The sequence below is a fragment of the Erpetoichthys calabaricus genome, chromosome 10, assembly GCF_900747795.2.
Source record: "Erpetoichthys calabaricus chromosome 10, fErpCal1.3, whole genome shotgun sequence".
Classification (NCBI taxonomy): Eukaryota; Metazoa; Chordata; class Cladistia; order Polypteriformes; family Polypteridae; genus Erpetoichthys; species Erpetoichthys calabaricus.
The window spans coordinates 18733939-18750929 of record NC_041403.2 but is presented as its reverse complement, the minus strand read 5'-3'; the positions used below and the strand labels follow the sequence as shown (position 1 = coordinate 18750929).

At 43.6% G+C, this 16991-nt stretch overlaps 1 protein-coding gene across 1 annotated transcript in view; it reads right to left on the bottom strand.

Moving 5' to 3' along the window:
• Positions 1-7627, bottom strand: part of pde4ba (phosphodiesterase 4B, cAMP-specific a) — a 425080-nt gene extending 417453 nt beyond the window's left edge. The window contains exon 1 of the mRNA XM_051932712.1: positions 7522-7627. Within this exon, the coding sequence (XP_051788672.1) occupies positions 7522-7563 (42 nt within the window). The 5' untranslated portion in view covers positions 7564-7627. The remainder of the gene's footprint in view (positions 1-7521) is intronic.
• Positions 7628-16991: the final 9364 nt, after the last annotated feature.

The following is a 16991-nucleotide window of genomic DNA, read 5'->3' as shown; positions in this document are numbered from 1 at the left end:
TTTCTACTGCACTATTATACTGTATTGAGGATTTGTTCTGTTCTGTTCTGTGTATTGTATTGTATTGTATTGTATTGACCCCATTCTTTTTGACACCCACTGCACACCCAACCTACCTGGACAGGGGTCTCTCTTTGAACTGCCTTTCCTGAGGTTTCTTCCATTTTTTCTCTACAAGGTTTTTTTTTTTGGGAGTTTTTCTTTGTCTTCTTAGAGAGTCAAGGCTGGGGGGCTGTCAAGAGGCAGGGCCTGTTAAAGCCCATTGCAGCACTTCTTGTGTGATTTTGAGCTACAGAAAAATAAATTTTAAACTGTATTGTATTGAATTTTATAAAGATTTTTCAATGTGCCTTTTTGTATCAAGGCAGTGTTTTGACAGTACCCCCCCCCCCCCCCCCCTTAAAGGGCAACCTATGAAAGTGCTATTGGGCCTCCCCAGTCATGACAGAGTGTGTTGTTGTTTGATGAGGGGGAAAAATGGATTGAAATGATCTCGGCACACGGCTGCCAGCTAACGAAATGTGAACACACTCTGTGAAGACCCTGCACCCCGACATCAACCCCACCAAGCTCTACAGACGACATGCTCGCCTCTGCACAGGCTCCACACCTTCACCACGTCATCTCTCACATAGAAGTTTGTCCTCCAACTCGACTGGCTTCAACTTTCTAGCACATTCTAAGCAGGCCTTCTTCTAGTTTTTGGGTGCCGATGAGAATTTGCATGTTTGCATTACGGCCGTTAGAATTTGGCTAACAATAGACTGTGATACAGTCACCCCTGCACTGTGGAGGTGGCTGCCAATTTCAGCGACACTTGTCTCAGAGATTTGCTTCACAGCTCTGATCATTTCTCTACCATCAAAGTCTTTTTCCTCAGCTAACCTGGCCCTCAACGTTTGCCAAGTACATCTGCGCTTTCTTTCTTTTTCTCAAGAAATACCAAATATGTCTACTTCAGTATTCCCACTGCTTGCTCTTCCTTTATGGGCAGGCTGGGCTCTCATCTTCATGTCAGTTTAGGTTTCCTACTTCCAAAGGGACTTAAAAGGGAATACTTGAATAAGAAATGTTGGATTATGTGTTCACAACACGTAAGAGGGAAGAAACATCACATCCAAGTTATTTTAACAACACTAAAGAGAGGGCAGAAATAAAGCGACATCTGCACCATAGTCACCTTTTCATCTCAATAGTGTGAACATTTAACAATAAACACAGATTTGATTTTTACTGCCCCAGTACAACTAATGAAGGGTGTGGAGCCGGATTAAGAACTTTACAGGGCCTAAGCACTTACAGTCATATGAAAAAGTTTGGGAACCCCTCTTAATTCTTTGGATTTTTGTTTCTCAATGGCTAAGCTTTCAAAGTAGCAACTTCCTTTTAATATATGACATGCCTTATGGACACAGTAGGATTTCAGCAGTGACATTAAGTTTATTGGATTAACAGAAAATATGCAATATGCATCATAACAAAACTAGACAGGTGCATAAATTTGGGCACCCAACAGAGATATGACATCAATACTTAGTTGAGCTTCCTTTTGCTAATCTAACAGCCTCTAGACACTGTCCTCCTATAGCCTCTGATGAGTGTCTGGATTCTGGATGGAGGTATTTCTGACCATTCTTCATACAAAATCTCTCCAGTTCAGTTCAATTTGATGGCTGCTGAGCATGGACAGCCTGCTTCAAATCATCCCATAGATTTTCGATGATATTCAAGTCAGGGGACTGTGACGGCCATTCCAGAACATTGTACTTCTCCCTCTGCATGAATGCCTTTGTAGATTTCGAACTGTGTTTTGGGTCATTGTCTTGTTGGAATATCCAACCCCTGCGTAACTTCAACTTTCTGACTGATGCTTGAACATTATCCTGAAGAATTTGTTGATACTGGGTTGAATTCATCGGACCCTTGACTTTAACAAGGGCCCCAGTCCCTGAACTAGCCACACAGCCCCATAGCATGATGGAACCTCCACCAAATTTGACAGTAGATAGCAGGTGTTTTTCTTGGAATGCGGTGTTCTTCTTCCGCCATGCAAAGCGCTTTTTGTTCTGACCAAATAACTCCATTTTTGTCTCATCAGTCCAAAGCACTTTGTTCCAAAATGAATCTGGCTTGTCTAAATGAGCATTGGCATACAACAAGCGACTCTGTTTGTGGTGTGAGTGCAGAAAGGGCTTCTTTCTCATCACCCTGCCATACAGATGTTCTTTGTGCAAATTGTGCTGAATTGTAGAACGATGTTCAGATATACCATCTGCAGCAAGATGTTCTTGCAGGTCTTTGGAGGTGATCTGTGGGTTGTCTGTCACCATTCTCACAATCCTGCACTTATGCCACTCCTGTATTTTTCTTGGCCTGCCAGACCTGCTGGGTTTAACACCAACTGTGCCTGTGGCCTTCCATTTCCTGATTCCATTCCTTACAATTGAAACTGACAATTTAAACCTCTGAGATGGCTTTTTGTAGCCTTAGCCCTAAACCAGGAGACTGAACAATCTTTGTTTTCAGATCTTTTGAGAGTTGCTTTGAGGATCCCATGCTGTCACTCTTAAGAGGAGAGTCAAAGGGAAGCACAACTTGTAACTGACCACCTTAAATACCTTTATATCTCATGACTGGACACACCTGTCTAGGAAGTTCAAGGCCTAACGAGCTCATCCAACCAATTTGGTGTTGTAAGTAATCAGCATTGAGCAGTGACAGGCATTCAATCAGCAAAATGACAAGGGGACCCACATTTGTGCACAGCAAGTTTTTCACATTTGATTTAATTTCATACAACTAAATACTGCGTCACTAAAAATCTTTGTTCGAAAACACCGCAGTACTCAGATGTTCCTAGGATATTAAAGACATACTACTGTTATCTTTATTGTTGAAAGGAGAGTCACTTATTATGCAGGCTGAGAGGGGTTCCCAAACTTTTTCATATGACTGTAAAAGATTTTGGTGGCCCCAAATGTATCTAAGCACCGCATGCATTTACAGTAATAAGCGGAATCTCTGTGTGTAAATTCAAAACATATGGCATTAAAAATATTTAGTTTCCATATAAAGTTACCATACACAATGTGCATGGTACTGGCATGCTGTGTATTATCATACATGTACAATTATCATACATCCGGCAATGCTGCACTGCACTCGCTCTCGGTGGATGATTGACCAGTACACCAACATGACCAAGACCAGAACAATTACGTGAACCTCGCTAGACCGTGGGGCAGAACTCTGATTTTGCTGTATTCCCTAAACTATAATAAATCATTAACCTCATTCATTACTATTTTATTCATGGACTGAGCCATTGATACGACGGATCTCGACATCGGTGTGTAGTTTTGTAGGAGTGTAGGCCAGTTCGGGATTTGCAGGTTTTGCTGTATGTAAAAACACCACTGGCTAGCTGTCTTGCTGCTTCTTTCCTTTGCATCCTCCTTGCTTCCAGCTGTTTGCAGTTTCAATAGATCTGTGGCCCGCCGGATTTTTACAGCTCTCCCTGAACACGCAAGGTGTGTGTTTGTGTGCTGGCAGCGGAATACAAATTAAAAAAGAACTTATTTTCAGGCCATGCGTACCGCCTGCAGTACACCATCCGTCAGTCCGTCCATTCATCTTCCTTCAAACCCGCTTAATCTAATTAACAGTCACAGAGGGCTGATGGGATCACATGGCAGGCAACCCACCATGTTAGGCTGAATATTATTTATCAGAAAGTCAGAAATGAAATGTGGTAAATCAAACACTGACACTCTGAAATAATGAGGTCTTACCAAATGCACAGCCCTCCGACACCCCACTGGACGTTCCTTGCTGCCATTTGATTGATTTGCGTTTCTCAAGCAAGCCGCACAGGCAAATATTTATTCACAGACAAAGAGGCATTGAACACATATAAATGATGTCAGTTATAAATCCAGACTTACTTCAAAATGCAACTGTATTTCTTAACCGCCAGGCCGTCTTGACGTAGGAAAGCAGGAGATGAGAGTCCTGTGGCAGCAGCAGAGAAGAGCCAAGGTGGAGGACCCCCCCCCCCCCCCCAACACTGATATGACCAGAGCAGTCCATCAGACTGGTCTAAGAGTTACAGGTGGACACCAACGCGAACACACGAGTTTAATAACAGCAGATATACAGCTAATGGCGCAGACAGCGTTAACAAACACATAACTTAATAATGAGGGCACACATAAGAAATTCAGGTGTGGACTCCTGAGGGACACACAGTACAGCAAACACAAATCACTCCACTATGTGTGTGTGTGTGTGTGTGTCATGTCGAGTGGCGTGACAAATCAGCGGCACAGGGAGAGAATGAAAACATCGTGACAGCGGCGAGAGGCCTTCTCAATATTTACAACACACAAGTCATGGCCTTCAGAGCAAGCGCATCAAATATTTACCTGAAATCGTCAAAGGAATTTTGTCAACTTCTGCTGTTCAGCTGGTACCATAGGGGGGTCAAACATTATTATAGTGCAGCATGTACAATAATTAAGAATCCACTTCATTTATTAGAATAAAGGGCTCAGTTCAGGCCTAAATGGAGGTGTGGGTGAAAAATGAAATTAAGGGGTCACATTCAGGGGTAACACACACTCACTGGCCACTTTATTAGCTACACTCTGCCAGTACCCGGATGGACTCCCTTTTGCCTTCAGAACTGCCGTAATTCTGCGTGGCATCGACTCAACAAGGTGCTGGAAACATTCCTCAGGGATTTTGGTCCATATTGACATGATAGCATCACACAGTTGCTGCAGATTTGTCAGCTGCAGATCCATGATGCGAATCTCCCATTCCACCACATCCCAGTGGTGCTCTGTTAGATTGAGATCTGGGAGGCCATTTGAGTCCAGTGAACTCATTGTCATGTTTGAGATGATTTGAGCTTTGTGACGTGGTGTGTCATTCTGATGCAAGGAGCCATCAGAACATGGGGACACTGTGGTCATAATGGGATGGACATGGTTAGTGACAATACTCAGGTAAACTGTGGCATTTAAATGATGGTCAGTTAGTAAAAAGGGGCCCAAAGTGTGCCAGGAAAATATCTCCCACATCATTAAACCACCACCAGCAGCAGGCTAAACCCAACCATCTGAATGTCACCGCAGAAATCGAGACTCATCAGACCAGGCAACGTTTCCCAATCTTCTGTTGTCCAATTTTGGTGAGTCCATATGAATTGTAGACTCAGTTGCCTATTTTTAGCTGACAGGAGTGTCACCCACTGTGGCCTCCTGCTGCTGTAGCCCACCTGCTTCAAGGTTTGACGTGTTGTGTGTTCAGAGCTGCTCTTCTGCACACCTCAGTTGTAACGAGTGCTTATTTGAGTTCCTGTTGCCTTTCTATCAGCTTAGACCAGTCTGGCCATTCTCCTCTAACCTCTGGCATCAACAAGGCACTTACACCCAGAGAATGATATTACTGATATTATCCCCTTTTTCAGACCATTCTCGGTGAACCCTACAGATGGTTGTGTGTGAAAATCCCAGTAGATCAGCTAGAGCTCTGAGCCTGCACTCCGTCAGTGCATTGACTTGGACACTGTCACACATGTGCGCCTGGGGGTCACCAACTGTCATCAACTGTTATTTCTTTTCCACCAGCAGCTCTGAGAAGATAACCAGTGAGGGAATCCGACCCCGCCCACAGCAGCCAAAGAAGGCTCCGCCCCTTCTGATTGAGACATGATATAAAGCAGGGGTCACCAAGTCTGGTCCTGGAGGACCACCGTGGCTGCAGGTTTTCATTCTAACCCTTTTCTGAATGAGTGACCTGTTTTTGCTGCTAATTCACTTCTTTTGAACTAATTTTAATTGACTTGTTCTAAGACTCAGTACCCCTTAATTGTTTCTTTTTCCTTAATTAGCAGCCAAACAATAATGAGATACAAAATGAGCCAAAACAACTGGTGACCATCACACAATATCTGAAAATAAAGAAAGGTGAAGTTCTCAGGAATATCGATCTGCTCAGGTCCCCAAAACATTTTAAAAGTGCTCTTAGAAACAGAAAATCAACAATTTCTAAAATGTCTGCTAATGCAGCACGAGAGCAGCAACAAGCCACGAAATTGAAAAATGGGTTTAATTAACGACAAGAATCGCAGCCTCATTAAGCACCTGGTTGGAGTGAAACTGGTTGGAGTTTGAGGCCCTGACTGAGTTGGTCTTCTGTCGGCTCACTCACTTCACATTTCATTTCTGTTTGGGTGCCATTTAAGGAAAGAAATGAAGCAATTCAGAGGAACGATGAAGAAATTCAGGGGAACAAATCTTAAAAAAGCAATTCAATTAAAATGAATTCACAAGAAGTTAATTAGCAGCACAAACAGGACACTCATTAAAAAAGGGTTAGAATGAAAACCTGCAGCCACGGGGGTCCTCCAGGACTGGACTTGGCAACCCCTGATATAAAGGGAAGAGCCCAGAAGGAGGCATCTCACTTCGGACCCGAACCGGGTAGAGGACAGAGCTCCTATGTGACATAAACTGTTACCCGGAGGCTCAAATGGCACTGGAACCTTTTTCTTTTTTTAGTTTCTATTAATGGGGTGGCCCAGCTGGCACCCCAACTGTTCCCTGAGGACTCCTCGCATTCTTCAGGTGGTTACCACATCGAGATAAGGTGAGTTATGGCAGAATCCTGGTTCATTGAAACTTCCCTTACCCAAACACCAATCTTCATCACCGGAGACTGTGATGCTGAGCGTAGGGATGTACGTTCAGTTCATCAACATAAATGTGGCAACTTATGAAATATTGAGACAAATTATTTCAATTAGGAGACGGACAAATGCAATCGCCTGAGCACTTGCCTCAGAAAATGTATCTTTGTGGATACGTCCACCACTTTCTACTCGTGTCTGCTGGATGCGCGTGTGCAAAGTAGATATTGGTGGGAGAGAGGGGGCTTACTGACCACGAATGGAATGAAAACTTCAAGATGTCACAAAGTGCATTTGTAAAATTATGCTGTAAGCTGAGCGATGTGATGAGTCCGGCGCAACGGACATGCGCAGATCACAAAATCCTTAACTGTATCCTGGTTAACGGCTTCTATGGCCAAATAACCGGGTTACTCGTGGAGAAATCTGTATCTGTTAGCCTGGTTTCTCGAAGACCAATAAATCATTTGAGAAACTGGGTTTCTGTGAATAACTGGATTAATAAAGCGAATAAACTGAAATGAATGAAAAATGGAAGGCGCAAGAACAGCGCAGGCCAAGACAGAGAAAAAGAAAGAGAGAGCCTGACAATACAGTTAGAAACCCTTGGGCCGATGGAGACCTCCATTAGCATGACTGGATAAACTCTGGCTTACCTGCCTCAGTGGCCCCGAGTTAGTGGCCAGCCTCTCCATGGGGTTGGTGTGAAACTGAGGGAGGTGGGACACTTGTGACAGTGGCTGCCTTCATAAGAAATGAACATAAACAATGGGGGTTTGGGGAAATGTGAAGATCGATACACTTAGGAGAGAGACGGGGGTACTCACATCTTCAGGGGACACCGCAAGTACACTTCTGCTTTTTCTCATCCTGGACACGAACCAGAGGTTAATCCTCCCACCCAGGTAAATCCAGACTGCTTCAGCAAAGCCAGACCTTAACATTGATGGGACAGAAAAAAAAGAAAAATATACAAGTTAGAGGTAAATTCAATTAAATATATATATCCATATAGTAGTAGTGAAAGAGGGCAAACTTGTTAATCAACAAACAAACAGGTATCGCTAGCTAAGCAGAGGCAAGGTACACTCCAACACGTGGCAAGAGGAAGACCGACTCGTATGGAGGGTGGCACGTGAGTGAGGTAGGCCCCGTCCCTCGCCTGGCTCCCCACTTCTGACTTCACGCTTCCCCCCTCTCCTTGGCCTGTAGCCTCTCTCTTGGATTCGCGCAAATAAATCTCTCCTGCAAGCGAACTCTGATTCTTAGTGCAATGAGATAGCTTTCATATATCTGAGGGCCTCTTACTATACAAATATTTTTGGTTTTGTTATCGGGGCAAGAATGTAGCTGTGATCTCTGTGCCACAAATGTAAAAAATTGGCAAGGAATCTCTGGCCAAGTGGAAGGTAGGTGCACTCCAATGTCAAACGTTGCCACTGTATCTGATCGTGTTCAGCTCTGACGGGAGAGCGCACCATGGGTGGGTAGTAAAGCCAGTGACCGTGATATCTCTGCCAATCAGCAGATCCCCCTCTAAAACACACGTAGCTCTGATCTCTGTCTCTCAAAAACGTTAAACGTTACTCCTTAACAATCTGTAGATGATAATGTCTGCTGAACAAACAGTCATTGCTAGTTAAGAGGAGGCGAGGTACACTCCAATATGTGGCGAGAGGTAGAGCGACTCGAACAGAGGCTGGCGCGTGAGTGAGGAGACCCCATCCAGCTCCCTCTCTCTGGGATTCGTGTAAATAAATCGGTGCCGCAAGCAAACTATGATTCTTAGTGCAATGTGCAAAATCAACCGGAATGTTCAAGCAAATTATAGAAAAAATCCCGATCTAAATCCATAAAGTAGTTCTCTTGTGAAAAGTGGACAGATAGACAAACAGACAGACATTGGATTTTACAGACCCCCGTGACCCTGTAGTTAGGATATAGCGGGTTAGGTAATGGATGGATGGATATATATATATATATATATATATACATACATACATATATGAAAAATTTTTATAGTAACAAAGTCTTTAGAACGATATGAAAGAAAACATCAGAAGGCCCTCTGATGAGAAGTGGCCATTCAGCCCAACAAACCTTGCCAGTCCTCTCCACCTAGTTTTGTGTTCACTCGTGTTGCTCATTTATTCCATGTGTTTGTGGCTATAATAATTTTCAAACCAGCTGTGTGAAATCTGCCAATAATGTCCTTGTTTTCTTGTTGAACTCAGTAACAGTTGGGATCCACTGGACTATTTCTCATTGTCATGCCACCACTTATTTAGGGCCACTTGAGATATAGTTTGTCTCTCGACTAGGGTAGCGCAGTACACTGTGTAATGGATGGCATGAGGGACGTCTCCCTGCCAGGATGGACTCCCTTTTCTTAGCTGGCTGGAAGGTCAAGGTGGCAAGGGACAGAAACAGTGGCAGACAGATAGATACATAGTTATGAAAGTATAGACAGATAATAATAATAATAATTCATTACATATATATATATATATATATATATATATATATAGCTCTTTTCTCGTGACTCAAAGCACTTTACATAGAGTTTGGGCAGCCACTTCATCACCTCTAGAACGCTCACTACACATTCATTATTGGCTGGTGAAGGGTGACAGAGACAGCCAGTTAGAGACAGGCAATGGTTTAGGGGCCAGAATGGATGAGGCTGTGATGGGCAATTTAAACAGGGCATCAGGATACACCCTGCTCTTTGCAAAAGATGCCCAGGGATCTTTAATGACCACAGAGAATCAGGACCTCAGTTTTATATTTAATCTAAAGGACGGCGCCATTTTTACAGTGCAGTGTCCCAGTCTCTGCTCTGGGACATTTGGAACGACATTCAGACCACAGGGAAAGCGCCCCCTGCTGGTCTCACCAACACCTCTTCCAGAAGTAACCTAGAGGGTCTCCAATCCAATTACTTGCCGGGCCTGAACATGCATGTGGTAGGGCTGATGATAGATAGATAGATAGATAGATAGATAGATAGATAGATAGATAGATAGATAGATAGATAGATAGATAGATAGATAGATAGATAGATAGATTATATGACAGACGGACAGACAGATATATCATATTTTAATAAGAAATGCACTTCATAAGAGACAGGACAGACAAAGAGATGTTGAAGGCCCAGTACAACAGGCACTGCCATGTTACAGTAGCCAATGCACAAAATCAATGCAGCATGTAATCAAGATTTGCCAAAAGTTTAATAGGCCTACTGTACAGTGTTACTTGAAATGAGCACACTGTTTTAAAATGAGAAAAAACAATATTCCTGATAAAGTGTCTCCCTGCTGACAGTATGAAGGACACAGCAAATACAAATTGTCAGCACTGACAGACCCAAGCAGGAGCCGAGAATTCAGGGTTTTATTTCGGTGTTTTTTTTACTCAATAAGTGCCTAAGGCAAGGAACAATACATAAAAATACACAAGAATCTAAGAGACAATAAATAACAGATATCAATAAAAATAGAATAAACAACAAATGAAGGTTACATAAAAGACCATGTACTTTTAAGCTTAATCAAATAAAATGGCCAGAGGTGGAGGTCTGCCAGGCGCATAGAGCTCCACTTGATACACGAAGATCGATCCAAACTGATTTGCCATCAGACACTCTGAGAGCTCAGGACGGCGGCTTCATCTGACTGTGCTGGTCAACTGAGGCCCAAGGCAGATGAGCTGAAGGTGGGCTAATTTTAGACGGGGGCCTCGAGCAGATGTGTGTGTTTGAGTTATAATCTGACAAGGTATTAAAAACAGCCATATCTACAGCATAAAACTATAAAGACTGTGGCCTGTAGGGGGCGTCTTGCAACCCCAAACAACCAGTCCGGGAGTCCAAAATGACAAAGCAAAACCAAGGCTTTAATAACAAAATCTCAGTATGTCATACAGGGCAGGCAATAAAGTACAAGAGGATATTAATAAACATCTCTGCCCCCAGAGCCTAACTAAACAATGGTAACATGTTTCCCCTGCTCACCTTCCACTATTTGGGTCTCTCCTTCCCTTCCTTTGTCACCAGTTGCCTCCCAACACTAAACTCTTCAATCACAGGCAGCAAGACCCTTTTATACTGTGCCCCAACCGGCATTGATCTCTGGTGTTGTACGAGTCCCCCGAGTGGCACCAGAGGTTTCCTGCATGTCAGCTGCACTACAGAGGTGTACTGAAGAGATTATTTATCCCCCTCAAGTACACCCGTGAGGCCACAACACAGTCCCGCACTCTGCTGGTCAATAAGAGTAACTTCAAAAAGACCTAAAAAGAACAGAAGAAAATAAACAGAGGAATGATGGGCAGAACTGTCAAAATGGTGGGTCAGCCTCACAGAGAGCAGAAACTCTTAAATGAATTGAGGACATCGAGGAAAATGGCAGAGAGGACACCGTAGATTTGAGGTCAAGACAAATGGAGCCATAGATGTTCAGTTTAGAGTACCATCTGGAAAATGAGCTTCCAGGACTGGTGTCCCATATTTAATCATTTGCCGGTTGGGTCTGGTACCTTAGAATTTAAATTGGCCTATTAAGAGACAGGGGATGATTGGGGGGCCTGAATGACTAGGTCAGGGGTGCCCACACTTTTTTGGCTTGCGAGCTATACTTTTAAAATGACCAGGTCAAAATGATCTACCTACATTAAAAATTCTTATACAGTCGACCCTTGATATACAACCGGCCTGACATGCGAACAACTTGCTTTACGACCAAAATTTTTGTTTTGAATTATGACCAGCATCTTGCGTTACGACCCGAATGCGGTCACGTGTATCCGCTTGTGTGATTGTAAACAAACAGCCGAGAGCGTTCGTAAGTGTCAGTCGGAGCCCAGATACATGTGTTTGTGGACGTAATTTCGGTCAGTGCAGTGATTTATATAATTTATTTTGATAATTGCTAAGGAAGGAAGAGAAGGTAACGAAAGTAAAGAAAGCGATCACAATCGAAACGAAGAAGGAAATTGTGCGCAAATATGAGAGTGGTGTTCGTGTGACCGATCTCGCTAATATGTACAGCATGTCGAAATCCACCATCTCGACAATTTTACAAAGAAAAGATTTATATAAGGAGGCTCCTTCCAAACAATAACCACCTTTCATTTCATTCTCCTTCTCCTCCTCCCTTCCTGCAGCCCAAAGATGTCAAATTAAATGGTGAGTACAGTATGAAACTGTTGTTTCTGGTAGGCTAGGCACTTTTTATAATTTTTTGGTTAGTACATTAGAAAAATTATTGGTGTTTTGGTAAATTATGCACATTATACAATACTTTTTTATTATGAAAAGGTTAAGTAAGTGTTGCAGTGGGAGTTTGGAACGCATTATGGGTATTTCCATTATGTTTTATGGGAAAAATAGTCTTGACTTACAACCAACTTGAGTTACAACCAGCCCTCGTGAACGAATTGAGTTCGTAAGTCAAGGGTCCACTGTATATTGAGGAGACTGAGGAGATCGTTCCTCCCCCAAACTATGTGACTCTTCAATTCCACCCTTTGGGGTAAACATTAACATTATACAAAGTTACTGTCTGTCTGTTATACCTGCATTGTTATCAACCTTTAATTTAATATTGTTCTTTATCAGTATGCTGCTGCTGGAGTATGTGAATTTCCCCTTGGGATTAATAATCTATCTATCTATCTATTTATATTCTTTGTGATATTGCAAGTCGATGTTTTCATCTTCCGCACCATCACCACCAACTGTTTTAGCAGAGTCTACTGATACGCATTTAAACAATTTGCTGTGTAACCAATCGACAATTTTCGTGTTTATTTGTTTGACTTCCTCGTTTCTCGGTGCTAGGACTGCCCGTGTACTCATTTCTTCTGGTGATAACCCTTTGGGATGAAATTCTTCAATTAAAATTTGGACATAATACGTCTTCTTTTATTGGGAACTTAAAGTAAGGAAAACATAAAAATTTATCAGAGCTGACAGCGTATGAACTGTGTCTGTCAAAATCATTCACAAAGAATGAGAGGTGAGAGGAGCACGGGCGCGAGCCGTTAACCTTAAATGGTTGAAAGGAGGGTGAGACTTAAGAAAATCTCTTGACAATAGTCTCGTCTCTATAATTCATTTTATAATTGAGAGATCTGTTATGTACATTTTTGTGTCCTTTTGTCCTTGGTTATGCCCCTTGTGTTTTGTGGGTGGGGCCACCTGCCAATCACCACTAGGAACAGCCCTCCATCCTGTTTAAGGACAGGCCTCCCATGATTCCTGGCGGTGCACTGAGCACGCGGGAGTGGAGAGTGTTGTGATGAGTTACTGTGCGTTTGCTTTGCTTCATGTTTTCTGGATTTTCAAACCCTGTGCTTTATTTTTGATAATATTTCTGATTTTTTTGGACCTCTGCTCTGTTCTGACTTTTGTATTAGGACTGAGTTATTTGATATTTTTTTTAACCTCTGCTCAGTTTCGACCGCTGCCTTTGGATTCTGTTTTTGGGACTTAGTTGGCTGTGTCCTCGTGCTCTTCGGAGCGTTGTGCTTGCATTGCCATTTTTGTGATAGTAAACCTTTTATTTAAGCTTCGTCTCGGCCCTTTGTTTCTAGTCACGGTATTTTTGACAGTGTTTAACCCCTCTAGTGGGCACCTTTGAATTTTTGTTGCAGCTGTGTTCTTTTGAACTCCGGTAACTTCACGACAAGTAACATCTAAGGAACTACACTAAATGGCCAAAAGCAGGTGGAGACCCCCCAAAATGACTGAGCTTCACTGTTACCAGGTGCATCAAGTCAGCACACGGCCATGCAGTCTCCATGAACAGTTGAGTGGGTCGCACTGAAGAGTTCAGGGGACTTTCAATGTGGAGGCCACCATTTGGTACAAGTCAGTATGTCAAATTTCAACTCCAGTCACCCGTACGTGCCATTATTGTGAAGTGGAGACTCTGAGGACTGACCACAGATCAGAGTGGTAGACCACGCAAACCCAAAGCCCTGGGTCACCAAATGCTGAAGCTCAAACCTCATTAAAAAGATACCAAAAAAAATAGCATCTCTCCACTATGGCATCCCTCAAACTGCCCCTGGAAGCAACAACAGCCCAAGAACTGTGGATCAGGAGCTTCACAAGATGGGTTTCCATGGCCGAGCAGTGCACACAAGCCTAAGATCACAACGCACAGTGACAAGCGACTCCGAAATAATGGTGTTTTCTGGAGTGACAAGTCACACTTGTCACTTCTGATGGGTGAACCAGAGTTTGGCGGGTGCCAGGAGGACGCTACCTTCGGAACTACATATTGGTATTTGGGTTGAAGGGGGATAATAGCTGAGTTTGGGCTAAGACCCCTGGTCCCAGTGATGGGTACTGTTGATGCGACTTCATACAAAGACATTTCAGATAAGTGGACCATTCCAACGTTGTGTCAACAGTTTAGGGAGGGCAGCATGACTGTGCCAGGTCTATAATGACATGGGGGGGGGGGGGACTCCATGAGCCCTGACCTCAATCCTGCTGCACACAACTGGGATGAGACAGAATGCCGACTGACAGCCAGGACTTCTCGACCCCCCACTCAGACGGCACGGGTAGTCTGCGGAGTCAGAGCGGTGGACACACGCAGGCCGAGCTTCTAAACTATGACCCCAATGTAGCCAATCTGAAGGCCCACCTATGCTATGAAGACGTCATGAAGAATGGTTGCACAAGACCAAACATTTTATCAGAGGGGCACAGAAAATCTTTGTGAATGTCCCAACAAGTGGATTAACAGTCATGGGTAATAATGATGACAAATAGTCGTGGACTTCATTTTTATAATCTTAGTGAGTTGGTGGCAGTTGTGGGGCGCTCCTCTGGACCCCCAGTCACATAGCCTGATATTCCCAGCGACTCACACAGACCAGTTGGCGACTGTCGTAAGGGTGGGCTCTATGTGTGCGAGAACTGATGAGCACTCAGCCAGATGTACAACGCATGTAGACATGAGGAAGAACGAACACGAGGGTTCTGGGCCTGGCGAACAGGGGAACGGCTCGTCTGTCTGATGTTACGTAATCTTATGTATCTCGACAGAACGGAAAAAGGAAACAAAGGGGGGAAAGTGACCACCGAACTCACCGTACCTGTGAAACCTTCACACAGGAACTGTCGGAGAGCCAGAGCTTCTCGTCTAGTGACAGCATCTGACTTCACAAACGCTCTTTTGGCTGAATGGGCACACACACAGACACACTCCATCTGCCATCTTGTGGAAGACTAGGGGCTCTTATAACCACAAATGGGGTGCTGACTCCAGATGAATGCCCACGGCTTTGGAGTGGCATTACATGCTGTAGGTGTGATGGTGAGGTGTCCACAAGACCAAAGGCGGAGGAAGTCAGCGTCGTCCACCAAGACCTGCACAGCGAAGTGTTAACCAGAGGACAGGCACGTAAAGTCTACACAAATGTGTCAGCTTCTAACATTATTGAGTTTTATAACAAGACGCTTTGCCTCATAAACCCTGACCGGAGTTTTAATACGGACCCTCCATCAAAGCGAGATATGAATCTGCACAACATCCACAGCAGTCATTTCCCTTCAGTTCGCCAGACTCGAATCAACAATTTACTTGGCCCTGCTGCCTGCTGATTGCAAGTCAGTTTTATTCATATTGCAGTTTAGAGATGTTCAACAGAAACGCATGCGAGAGCAAAGCGGCCATAAATGTCAATAAAGCACAACTGCTGCCTGATGATTCTCATCAAGTTACTGACAGATCGACACAAGTGAAGAATCGGCTTCTGTGCACATCTGTTCATAAAGTGTTCATTGTGTAATCAGGGCATCGTGTAACGGAGACACGACATGGGCAGCACGGCGGGGTGACGGGTAAGGCAGGAAAAACAAAATCAAACACCCGAGATGATGGAGCACCGAGTCCATTACAGGGTCCGCTTACACACAGAGGGGCTAACGCACACACACACACACACACACACTTATCTGTGGGATTTTAAAGATAAGCCTGGGGTATCTAAAGAAAAAAAAAAACAGCGATACAGGGAGAACATGCAGGAGGTGAACAGGCTGGGATTAACACACAGGGGGCTGTATCCACAAGGCGGCAGCACTCACCACTACTCCACCCATAAATAACATTTAATAATATAATAAGAAGAAGACATTACTCTGCAGAAGCTGCTCCACACAACCATAAAGGGTCTCGGTAAGCTGGACCCCCACACCTAGCAGCACTAAACTGGTGACACACTCCACCTCTCTCATACTAGGCTGATTAACCAGCCTGGAATAGGGATGGGGGTGCTTGGCAGAGAAAAGCTCACTCACACACAGAGAGAGAACGTGCAAACACCACACAGGCTCGGGGGACCAGGCCGGGATTTCAATCCCAGGAAGCAGAGTCCATGACGGTGCAGCTCTGCGCTCACCAAAAGCGCCAGTACGCTGCCTACGTTCAGCTGACGTTAAAATTAAGAAAAGGTCAGCACAAGCTGCACAAAATAACAAATCAAGACGTTCCCACTTGAAAGGCATGTTGGCTACACTTTGGATAAACCGCTTAATTAAATTAGAGCATGCCAGCTAACACATGGCACGTATGCCAGCACTGGCGTCAATAAACAAACAGGCATGAAAGGCCCAGCTGCTAAAAGCACAAGCTCGATTTCCATTAACTACTAGTATTCGATTATATAAGCATCAGATGAATAAAGACCCGCGTCAGTTAGGGTTAATATTCCGAGAATACTGCACATGGGAAAACACTTAGCACTCACATCACCACATTTACACAAGAAAACGAGTGTAAACGTACTACAGTATTAGATAGATAGATAGATAGATAGATAGATAGATAGATAGATAGATAGATAGATAGATAGATAGATAGATAGATAGATAGATAGATAGATAGATAGATAGATAGATATCTATTATATTATATTAGATTATATTCACACACACACACACACATATAGGCATTTATGTACAGTATTAATACATGTATATACACACATACAGCACATACATAACCCAGTTACATAATACCATCTACTGTGTCCAAGTATTAATGCATTCATAGATAGATAGATAGATAGATAGATAGATAGATAGATAGATAGATAGATAGATAGATAGATAGATAGATAGATAGATAGATAGACGCCATCCTGTTATACTACACTGAAACCCTCATTCTCACGCCCCCATCCAACCCCACCAGTCACCTCCCAACCGCACTCCCATCATAAGCCCTGTCAGGATGGCACCTGCTGTCCACTTGTTTTAGATAGATAGATA